We start from the raw sequence: 12128 nt of genomic DNA on the forward strand, positions 1-12128 counted from the left end.
TGCAAACGCTAAATAAAGCAACAAAAATGATACGAAGTTTCATCTATATAAATAAACATTAGTAGTAATGACTCTGAAAACATCAGTCCTAAGTCAAAGAACATACCGGTACATGTAGTTCATTAGCGTAAGGATTTTTGATAATCAGTGGTAGCGTAGTTCTCTACACATACGAGGTAAAGTAGGAGAGGGAACCAGACTGGCCTGTTTGTTTACATTAAGCTGCGGTACCAGATTAATTCTGATTCTGACAAAATCGGACCGTGGTACTAGGATTGAAAAACTCACTGTCAGTGTTGTCTTATCATTTATATTGATAGTTTTAAAATAATTCATTCTACTCTGTAAATTCATTCTACTCTGTAAATGAGCCCGGCTATCTGTACTTCTGAGTACTTTGATTTATCTTAGTCTCACTTTTACCAAAGGAATTAATTATAGTAGAAAAGTAAGACTCAGATCAAAGGGAGTTTGTCTTATGGCCCTAAAGCATGGCCTAAAGACCATAAATTGAGACAATTTCAAATGCATTTACACAATGTAATTTATAAGTAACTCTAACTAAGTCTGAAAGACCTGAACAGGTGCCAGGTCTTAAAAGTAATAGAATAGCATGAGTTTTATCTAAATTGATGTATGAACACCTTATCCCCAGCTTAAACATGTTAAGCTTATGTCCCAGTGGGTGCAGATCTGTAGCTCACTGATCTCTAAAAATTGGGATGGACAACAAAATGGCTACAGTACCAAATGCAGTGTTAGTGTATGTATTTTAAAAGAATATGACTGTTACCTTTGAAATGGACAGTTAGAAACCATTTATAAGCAATTTCTAAATTCAAGTACACATCATATTTTTGTGTATGATTTAATACTAATAAATCTTATTTTAAGTAAGTGTATAAGTAGTCAGACAAAAGTAAAAACACAAAATTAGGACACATGTACAGCAGTAATATGAAAGGGGAATGATATCATTGAATTATAAATTAAGTTATAAGCACAATTCAGTAGAGATGGCAACACTTGTGAAACCATAAGTTTGTCTCCTATGATCACTGACTGCTAACTTTAACCACACAACACTGACGTCTACAGTTGATAATACTGGATTGGAAATATCAGGTGGCTGACACAGACTCAAGCATAAAGAAAATCACATTGCACTGTTCCCACATAAGAGCTCTGTTTTGATTGGTTGACAGCTGTTTGTGTTGATCTCAGCTATTGGCTTTCAGCGTGTTGTTCTCTTCTGTCAGTGCCAGAAGGCGTTTTGCCAGCTGTGAGTTGTGTTGCTTGAGATATCGAATCATGTCTGCCTGCCTCTCCAAAACCTGGTCCGAATAACTATCATCTCTGTAGAGAAAGAATGGATTATAAAACAGTGTGTTAGATACCCCTAACCCTAACCTGGTCAGAGTAACTGTCATAAAATTAAAAGCAAATGCGATTCAGATTTCTAATAATTCATTGTGTAAAGAAACATACTGTTTTGTTCATGATTACTTTTGCCTTCTTGTTTTATCTTTATTATTAATTTCTAAATTTCTTTATTTTTACTTCATTTATTTTTGCAGGCTTATTAAAGTAAATAAAGCAGCTTGAAGATGGCATATTCTCTAGGTCTTCCATATGATATTATTAATTAATGATGGAAATAACGCCATTTTATTTTTCTCTGTCTAGTGAAGTGACACTGATCATGATTTGACTTACTTGAATCCTATTTCGGATCTGACAGTTTTGTACTTGTTTCTCTGTACAGTGACACTGATATGACCTATACTTACTTGACTCCTATTTCGTAGGTGACATTGTTTTGTAATTGTAGACTTACTTGACTCCTATTTCGTAGGTGACATTGTTTTGTAATTGTAGACTTACTTGAATCCTATTTCATAGGTGACATTGTTTTGTAATTGTAGACTTACTTGAATCCTATTTCGTAGGTGACATTGTTTAATTGTAGACTTACTTGAATCCTATTTCGGAGGTGACATTGTTTTATTGTAGACTTACTTGAATCCTATTTCAGAGGTGACATTGTTTTGTAATTGTAGACTTACTTGAATCCTATTTCAGAGGGGACATTGTTTTGTAATTGTAGGCCTACTGTAGGCCTACTTGAATCCTACTTTGGAGTTGACATTGTTTTGTAATTGTAGACTTACTTGAACCCTATTTCGGAGTTGACATTGTTTTGTAATTGTAGACTTACTTGAATCCTATTACGGAGTTGACATTGTTTTGTAATTGTAGACTTACTTGAATCCAATCTCGGAGGTGACACTGTTTTGAAGGAAGCTGTTCATCATGTCCTCTCTAACCACATCGGGTCCTATTTGGCTTTTGTTAAAGTTTACAGACATCACTACAAGTAGAAAGAAGCATGTCAAACATCATCGTTCCAAGCCACAAGTTTTGTGTTTATTCCATTTCCACAAACAAATGGACAATTAACCCATGGCTTGCAACGATGGTCAAACATACTCTTCACAAAAATAGTTTTCTTTAAAATCAATTACATGTATAGAAAAAACATGTATTTAAAGTTAATTTATAGAATAGGCATGAAATTTTAATGTTCTTCAAAATTCTTGCCCAGACATACTGTGCATTTAAATTTTTATGCATAAGTACCCGAGTATATAAGAATTACTAACTTATGACTGTCTGAAATTTTTAATCAAGTCTTAGACTGGTCCTGGGATCAGGACAAACCTAACAACAAACCTTTACTAGCAATAAAAAAGTAAAATTTGATTTCTTCCCATTCATGAGGTTGAAAGTTTAAGCCCACGTGTAATTAAAAGGTTTCATTCAAATTACATTATCATTCACAGCCCTGACACTTACTAAAACTTACCCACATACCACACTAGGACAACTAAGATGGCAGCCATTTCTAACACTTACTAAAACTTACCCATATACCACACTAGGACAACTAAGATGGCAGCCATTTCTAACAGTTACTAAAACTTACCCATATACCACACTAGGACAACTAAGATGGCAGCCATTTCTACTGATATTCCAATCTGAAGACCCAGTCTCTGGTCCTTATTATTGTTTTCTAGATTACCGTACAGACACAGAACAATCACCAGGATGGCATTCGCTGAATAAAAGAGAGATTGAACTGCACGTAAATTAAAAGAAATTATTAGTGCTAAGGCGTAACAAAAAAATATGTTTGTTTACGGTTACCCGACCGACCCTAATTCAATCGCCGACCCAAACTGTTTTTTCGTCATAAAATTCGGCCCTAGCTTTCTCAACTATGAACTTTTTTAATATTAGTTTTTACAGTTTTTTGCCCCAATATTTGGACTGGTCACTTTTAACTTCGGACTAATAACTTTATTGTTGTTACAAGCCCGTGGGTAAGTACTTGATTTTTTTTTAATTGCACACCCCTGAGTTGTAAGGCAGTTGGCAAGAAAGATAATATTGTCTACCACCCATATTACAAGCCCAAACAAAATTAAGGCACGGTACATGGTAAAACTGTTTTGTAATTCAACCAATTCATGTGAATTTGTGTATAAAAAAAATTCAATAAAATAAAAAAAAAATCCTACCTACCGACTCTATTTTATTTCAGCATGTAACAGTAAACAAAGTTATTTTTTTGTTTGGCCTAATTAATAAAATGAAAAAAAGTCAATTCTTTGAAGACTACAAATTGTTAGTTGAAAGAGTCAATATAATTACAAAGATTGGAGAAGAAATGCCATACTGTAAATGTACGAGGGTCATTCAAAAAATACGTAGACAATGCTTCTCATCGTCATATGATTATTACAAGATTATAGATCAACACATTTTCGTAAACATAAACATTTATTTTGTCGAAGTGTGAAGTTTCATTCCATTTGATTTAACAGAACTCACGTTAGCCAAAATTAAAAGCAACATGTCTTGTTACCACGGAGCACGGTTAAGCAATATTATAACGTCAAACACTACGCTGAGAAAGTTTGTCAAAAGTATACACATTTTTGTTATTTCAAACACGGTTTGTTGCGTCTTCTCCATTCAAAACACATATCCACAATACTTAACACCTGGTTTGCTAACAATTGTACAATTATAGCTTGAATTAGAGTGTTATTGTTTTCAAATTCTTTGATTTACCATGTAACTTTAATATTTCTGCAACATTGAAGCACACATCACGTTCAATGACGTTCCTAACTCTTTTGACAATATTTTTAATTTAAACCTGTTTCTTTGCAGACAATCCATCGTCCGATTCAAACTCGCTACCACTCAAAAATTGTATTTTCAACTTAATACAAATACACAGATTTTTTTTTCATACAGATCCTGATTTATAAGGATTTTTTAAGCTTGTAGAAAAAGTTTCCTGAATGTAAAGTCTAATTTTATTGCTACTTGCTGCTCCGTGACGTCCTCCAACGTCACGGTTTTTTGCCTTTTTTAATCAAGTCCATATGTATTTAGAAGCTGATATCTTTTAAATGGAACGAGATATTACATAACCTGATTTCATTTTAATTAATACAGCAATACTTTATTTAAACATGTAAATTTTATTTCGTTTCAGCTCCATTTATTAGAGGTATAGCTGTAAATACTATAAAGTGAAAATTAGAAAATTACTCAATTTTGACGGTGCTCCGTGACCCCATTTTTGCTGTTCTAAATCCTTGGTAATTTTAATAAATATGAGGATACATTCCAATTTTTTTACTCAAATTATTTGAATCTGTTGTTAAAATATTTGTACCAAATCTGGATATAATATGACGTTAAATAAAAAAGTTAGGACAAAAGTCTACGAACTTTTTGAATGACCCTCGTACAATATTTGACATGTATGATATTTGGCAGAAATTGATTTTTTCCACAACTTAGCATATAGGTCTGATTTAGCGCTATCTGAATGCATTAGACATAAAACATTTTACTTGATTTAGCAGACTATGCTTTCCACCATAATCGCTAAATAGAATAGAACTCTAAATGTTATACTGTGTGTGTACATAATTTTGCCTATTCAAAATTTAGCGCAATCAATGGATACTGAGTTGTTGGCATAATCATGAATTAGTGCTACACATTTTTGTACTGTTTATTCTACTTACACTGTATAAATTTTTTTTTTACTAGTATTCATGAATTAGCGCATTGTTGTTTGCACTTAATCTGATAAAATATGAAGCCCGCTATTTTAAGTACACATATAGTATATTTACAGTAATTAGGGTTTTCCACAGAAAACATCCTACATATTTCTTCAAATTAAGTTAAACGTGAGAAATTTCAGTAAACTGAACAGAAAGACCTCTAAAGCACTCTGTAAGACTACCATTACTTAGGCACACGCTCATGTTTACCAGGTAAGTATGCACACGTTCATAGGTCAATTTTTGTTTAACAATGAATCTCACCTGCTGAGTTGACCAGTAATGGAGCTCGACGAATGTGACGAGTTTTTCTGTAAAACTCCAGGTAACCCAGCTTCCTATTTTTGTTGTGTTGGACTCGATAGAAGAAATCAAACAGTAGAATCACGAACCACAGCCCCCCATGTATATAGCATAATACTGAAAGGTCGGTACACACATTCTCAGTACATACCCCTCTTAAAGGAATCACAAACACACATACTTCTACGACAATCTGTCAAAATAGAAAAAAACACATACTTCTACGACAATCTGTAAATGTTAAAGAGTATATGATTTCATTAGCATCATCATATTAATCAAGATTACAAAGAAATGGAGTTGACAATACTTTTTAATTAATTTACACATAAAGAAATTTCTAACATAAAACTTGTCTCTAACAATTTCATATGCATAAAACAACAATATTTTGCAATAATTTTTTTTTATTAAATTAAATAATTATTAAAATTTTTTCACATTGCATTGTATTAGTGTGTATTACAATATAACGGACCTCTAGAGAATCTCAGTGTGTATAATATAAACTTTTCTATACACATTGTGCTGTAATAATTTGATGAATCTCTATTTAATTTAATAGTCTCTATGTAATCTGAACATTTCTTTACCATGTATACTCAGTGTGAGCTGGTATATTATATAAAACATCTCTAATACACAGTGTCCTGTATTGAACTCCATATGTTACATCTCTACTTATATTATGCACTGTAAATGTGTTGATACACTGATGTATAGCTTATGATGATAATCTTACAATGATAAGAATCTCCAGCCCTGCCGCCCACGTTGTGTAGATTTTTCTGTATGGTGGATCAATGCTGGCAGAGAGGGTGGGGGACTCGGAGAGGAGATCCTCCCGGTCACTATCCTGTACACTGCTGTGGTCATGGAAGAAATAGCCCTGAAAATATAAAGAGAATAAAACTTATGTCACAGAATTTACAATTCACTGTCTTCCGGTCACTGACCTGAACACTACTGTGGTCATGGAAGAAATAGCCCTGAAAATATAAAGAGAGATTAAACTAGTGTCACTATTCTGTACACTGCTCTGGTCATGGAAGAAATAGCCCTGAAAATATAAAAAGAGACTAAAGCTTGTGTCACAGAATTTACAATTCTTTGTCTCCAAGACACCTTCCAGTACACTACTGTGGTCATGGAAGAAATAGCCCTAAAAGGTGAAAAGATACACTAAAACTAATGTCACACTCCCACTGCTCTCAGTCACCTTCCTAGACACTGCAGTGCTAGAGGAGAAAGTAAACCTGAAAAGGTAAAGAAAGAGGTAAAATTAGTGTCCCAGCATCTACAGTTCACTGCTCTTTAGAGCAGTTTATTATGACAGAAAGTAAAAGTAACCTAGGCATTTTACATTCTAATACGGAATTATAATGCGCCCCCCCCCCCCCCCAATTTATAATTCATTAGCAGCTGTTTTAACTAGTAGAAAAACCCTGAGGTTTTGGTATTCTGTCCCCTTTACTGTCTTAAAGAGTGTGTTTGGACTATTATTAGTCTAAAATAGAATCATTAGTTGACAGATCCAGGGTGGTGAGTCAGTAAAATACGGGAAAACATAACGAAAACAGAGGTTAAAGCAAGGAAGGGGTCCAAAATGTTGTCCTCCCTTGTGTAACTGTTGTTTTAGAATTACTGTCCATGTCTTTTTAAATAAATAATCATTACAGCTAAACTTGTTCAGTTCGAACACAGATATTGTGATTAACGGAAATAGCAAAGTTTTCTTGTGTAATGGGAGAGGAGAAAATGCAGCGGACCACACCAGGATTCGAACCCGGGCCCCCTGAAACTCTGGCCAGGTGCTCTACCAACTGAGCTATCCAGCCCCCGGCCATCAAATCTGGCTGACTGTCACATTACTCCCTCCATAAAGACTTTTGCCCTCCAAAGACCCCGGCCAACCCAGGCTCATCCCTAGCAGGTTGAATCTGGTTGACAGGTTTTCCACCTATCAAATCCACAAATCAAGGGCATGGCACAGAACCAAATGTAACAGGAGAGGAGAAAATGCAGCGGACCAGACCGGGATTTGAACCTGGCTCCATGAAACTCTGGTCAGGTGCTCTACCAACTGAGCTATCCAGCCACCAGTGATCGAATCTGGCTGACTGCCACACTTGGATCCCCGGCAATATAAATTTAACGAATTTCTTATTACTGATATTGCGAAAAAATTTCATAGGTCCTAGTGATTTTGTTATAACGCACTGCCAGAATCAGTTAGAAACGCCCAGACACTTAACGCTTTCATAAGACAGCTTAAAACACATCTTTTCCGCTCCTATTATGTTGAGTAACTGGAGGTATTAACAATCAAAAAACATTGGATATATTGAGTAGGAAGTGGTGCTAAAATGTGATATTTTTAAGTTTTTACTTTCTGCTATGTTTTTTTCATGTAAACTTTATAACCTAATTTTTAATCGTTCTTAAAATTTTCTATTTTAAAGTAATATAAATTTTTAATTACAAACTCATCGAAACTTGTATTAAGTAGCCTTAATCTTATTTTATGTTATATCTGTGCTTAATTAATTCTGATAGTCTTATTAGAATTTTAAATATATAATTGTCTATGTTATTCTTAGGTAGAGTTATTGTTTTTAATTTCGATTTGAAACACTGTATTGTATTTGCTATATCTTGTTTGTTGTAAAGCACTCTTGAACATGTCTATGAAAAAAGTGCTATATAAATCTGGTAAAATAAAATAAATAAATAAATAACCAAGTTTCACTGTACAGTGATTTTTCTACACTCAATTTAGGTCTGAATACGCGGGTATGTTAAGGCAGCACATGGACCAGAATTCGGCGAATTAACACTTTTTTATAATTATGTAACACTAATAAATCGGAAAAGTCAAGAATAAAACTTTTGTTATAATTATCCATTCTATAGACTTCAATGGGACTTATACTACATGAAGCACTTCACCACGACGTCACCACGTGACGTCTATAATTAGAAAATATGCCTTAATGAAAAAGTGAAAAGTTCAACACTACCCCGGGGATAATTAATTTCCATTTGTAATAATAATTATGTAAAAACATCTCTGTACCTTGAAAAGTGCTGCTAGAATCGTACTGTCCTATCATAGAAATAATTATTCAACACTTTCGGACGAAATCTTCCAAAAATTTATACATTTTGTTCATAACATCGAAAAAAATGCATTAATTCCCGTAAACCATACGATTCTAGCAGCAAATTCCAAAAACAATAGAATAAGAATTTTAGATAGAAACAAAAACTAAGTTTCAAAGTGTACGGCGTAGTGTTGAACTTTTGCATCTTATTTGTTACGAACGACAGAGGAAAGGCTGATCGGCAAGTAAACACCCTCCCTGCTTTAATTTTACGAAGAATTTGTAGAAGTATATTACCATACCTTATTCATACGCTTTATTCCCACATGAATCACACATGATATTCATTCTAAATGCTTTTAAACTCCGATTTCTTGTGTTTGTTTACAAGAATTCTCATTACATTTCACTTTCTCTCTGCTACTGCATGATCAACAGTTATGACGTCACGGGTTTGGTATTTAACCCCTGTGATAACTACAGAGACCCAGAAACAACAAAATTCTGTTTGTACTATGCCTCTGCATATTTTGATTAATTTTTTACGACCTCATATCAATCTTAGATATAGATTATAAGAAATTGTTATCTCTTAACTTCATGTCATATAGCTTACTATGACGTCATATCTTATAGGCAAGTAGAATATTTGTTTGTAACCTTAACCTTCCTGTGTATCTGCCCTTTCCCCTCTCAAAAATTACTATTTTTTTTCCCAATTTTCAACTGTTTTTTTCCCAAAATCAAAATGTATTGTTTTGGTTATATTGAATTTTCTATGTACGACTTATCTAAAATGGAACGCTATTGTTTTTGGTCATTTGGAATTTATAATGGCGAAAAACAACTGTTTATTTGTGTGTTTGCATGACTTGGAAAAACACATCGATCATGTGGATGTCAAACTTGTGTGTCAATACATCGTAAGAAATTTAATATGCATGTGAATCGGTTAAACATAGCTTTTTTTGTAAATTGCAAGTACTAGTAGTTCTACAACAAGCTTCCTTGATTTCATGAAAATTAAACTGTTTCTTCATCCTGCAGATACTAGAATTGCAGAGAAATACAGCAATGCATGCTTGTAAAATAAATCATGTCAAGATTATTCCATCTCCAATTCGAGCAATAAAAAGAAATCCTGAATGATTTTTCTCAGTTATGTCTACCATTATGGCAAAAAATGGAATATGGGACAATCATTATGAACAAAAATGAAAGAAAATTAAAAATGTAGAACTGTGTCTAGGTCTATTTTCAGTATTTTGTTGAAGAAATTTTGTAGCAAATAAATTTAATAAATGATATTACATTTACCAGTCTAGTCGAACCTTCAAACGGGGGTAAACGGAAATAGGAAAACCGTACCTTCAAACGGGGGTGCGGCGCATGCGCAGACACTAAAAAAGTGCCGTTTTTCATGGAAAAATGTGTGGTCCACAAAATATGCTCGTGCAAAGTGATGGATTATTTCGTAGCTTTGTATGTACTCAAATTTGGTAGATTAAAGATGTTTAAAGAGATTGTATTGCGAAAAAGTATATGTTTATTGCAAAAATCGAGAATTTTTCTCTCCCAAAGTTAGCGTATTCTGTGCCTTGACCTCCACGCTTGATACAACTAGATTTTTTATTCATAATTTAATTAAACAGATGAATAAACAAACAATTGTTTGTTTAAAGTTGAACTACATATAATCCCCTTCCCCGGTATTAAAAATCTTGTGTAATTAGCATGTTGTTTATTATTTTTCGACACTTTCTTGTGTGTTTGAGGGTATACCCCCGTCTGAGGGTTCGACTAGATTGTTTACTTTCCTCGTCAATATGAAGGTTAATTACAATCTTATTGTTTTTCCCAATTTGACACAAATGTCGACAATTTTTCGCAATTGAAAAGGCCCAGGCACCTTTTAAAAATTGTAGAAAAATCACTGCTGTACATGCCGGGAACTAGCCTCTGTGCTTTTGTCAAAAGTGGATTGACCTAGTCCGACTACTAGGACTATTCTCATGTATTCAGAATTTTTTCTTTGTGTAAAATCTAATTAATTTCTAGTTTAGAACGTAATATATAAAATAAATGAAATATAAAATTGTAAAATACCCCAGTTTGACGCGAGTCCGTTCCCAAACTGACCATGGTTCAAACCGGATATAAAATATATGATCTAGTATACAGAATCTTACAACAAAACATTAAATTCCGGATATCAATGATTTTGTTAAACTATTGTTCTTGTTCTGAAAAAGCAAAGTGTATACAGGTACATAATATCAGGTTTATATATAACTCCTCTTTTAAGACTCTGATAAATAATAATGCATTTTTTAACCCTTGTAAAGCATTTTTAAAATAAAAAATCGGGTTCGAACTCCTACTTTCATTTTATAGCATATTCCTCTGGCACGCATTTACCACGCAACATTTCCTGAGACAGATTTATCAGTGAACGGTCGCCCAAACACATGAAACAGACCTTGTATTTGTTGTGAAAGTCAGGTATGTATTTGATTATACCACATGAGTTTGCAGTTTATGTAGTACCATAATCCTGTTCTGGTTATTAAAATCTGAGCTAACTGCAGAACTGTAGCTCTCCGAAAAAATATATATTGATAGACCGGAGAGCTACAGTGCCACCCATTGAAAAAAACTGTATATTTATTGCGCACATAAAAGTGCGCTGTTTCTTGATTTATTTCTCCCATGTTTTTAAAACTGTCATCTCAAAATATTACTAACCTTGTGCATGTTGTGTTCCTAACATATTCTTTCACTGTTTCCACAACAAAACATTCCTTATAATTGTTGTTAATAGACCTCCTGGCCCTGAAATTAAAATCATCAAAAATTTCGCCTATTTACACTGCCGTTTTGGTTTTCAGGATAATTCGGTCCAACGAGCTTCGTACAGATGTAAACTATGAAAGTAATCGATAGAGGATTAAGGACTTTATTAAAATCTGTTTTTTGCAATTGAGGTAAGAATTTGGAAGAATTAATCCAGAACCGAGCGCACTTTTCTGTGTGCAATAAATATACAATTTTTTCAATGGGTGGCACTGTAGCTCTCCGGTCTATCAATTAATATATATTTTTTCAGAGAGCTACAGTTCTGCAGCTAAGCTAACATCATGAAGATCCTCAAGAACCACAGGCACCTGAATTTTTATTAGTAAGTTGCTAAAAAAGCCAAATATCGCAAAATTCTACCCCCTCTATATAATAGAGGAGGTAGAATTTTTCGATATTAATAGAGGAGGTAGAATTTTTAGATATTTCAAAAAATACTGAATTATCTCAGGGTCGATTTTCTTCATATGTTTTTAATCTAGTTTGATTTTCTCACTTGGCTTACCGTAGCATCCTCAATAACCTGTTTTATCAGTCTAACAATCATAGTTTGACACTTGCGTTCATGGAACAAGCCATTACAAGTTAGAAAAGAGTTTGAAAGATTACGATAGGACGGTACATGTAATTGGTACGAAATTTTGTCAGATTTTCACAAGTTCCTCTGTCAACATTTACCGGTCATTTGGGGGGACACAGAACGCAAAGT

The 12128-nt window shown here is 33.7% G+C and overlaps 1 protein-coding gene across 2 annotated transcripts; it reads right to left on the bottom strand.

Annotated features, from left to right (window-relative positions):
* Nucleotides 1-852: 852 nt before the first annotated feature.
* LOC134256948 (transmembrane protein 192-like) lies at nt 853-10729 on the bottom strand. Of its 2 annotated transcripts, XM_062739620.1 has the most exons (7): nt 10670-10726; nt 6416-6448; nt 6202-6315; nt 5421-5652; nt 2987-3121; nt 2266-2371; nt 853-1356 (listed from the first exon to the last, which is right to left on the bottom strand). In XM_062739620.1, the coding sequence occupies exons 1-7, from the start codon at nt 10703-10705 to the stop codon at nt 1221-1223; spliced, it is 792 nt and encodes a 263-aa protein (XP_062595604.1). In that variant the 5' UTR covers nt 10706-10726; the 3' UTR covers nt 853-1220. The 2 variants fall into 2 exon arrangements, with proteins under 2 accessions (XP_062595604.1, XP_062595603.1); XM_062739619.1 differs by lacking the exon at nt 6416-6448 and having other exon boundaries at nt 6202-6348; nt 10670-10729.
* Nucleotides 10730-12128: the final 1399 nt, after the last annotated feature.

This window comes from Saccostrea cucullata, unplaced genomic scaffold (genome assembly GCF_032062105.1).
Source record: "Saccostrea cucullata isolate Sc308-1 unplaced genomic scaffold, CSIRO_AGI_Scuc_v1 ctg858, whole genome shotgun sequence".
NCBI classification, from domain to species: Eukaryota; Metazoa; Mollusca; class Bivalvia; order Ostreida; family Ostreidae; genus Saccostrea; species Saccostrea cuccullata.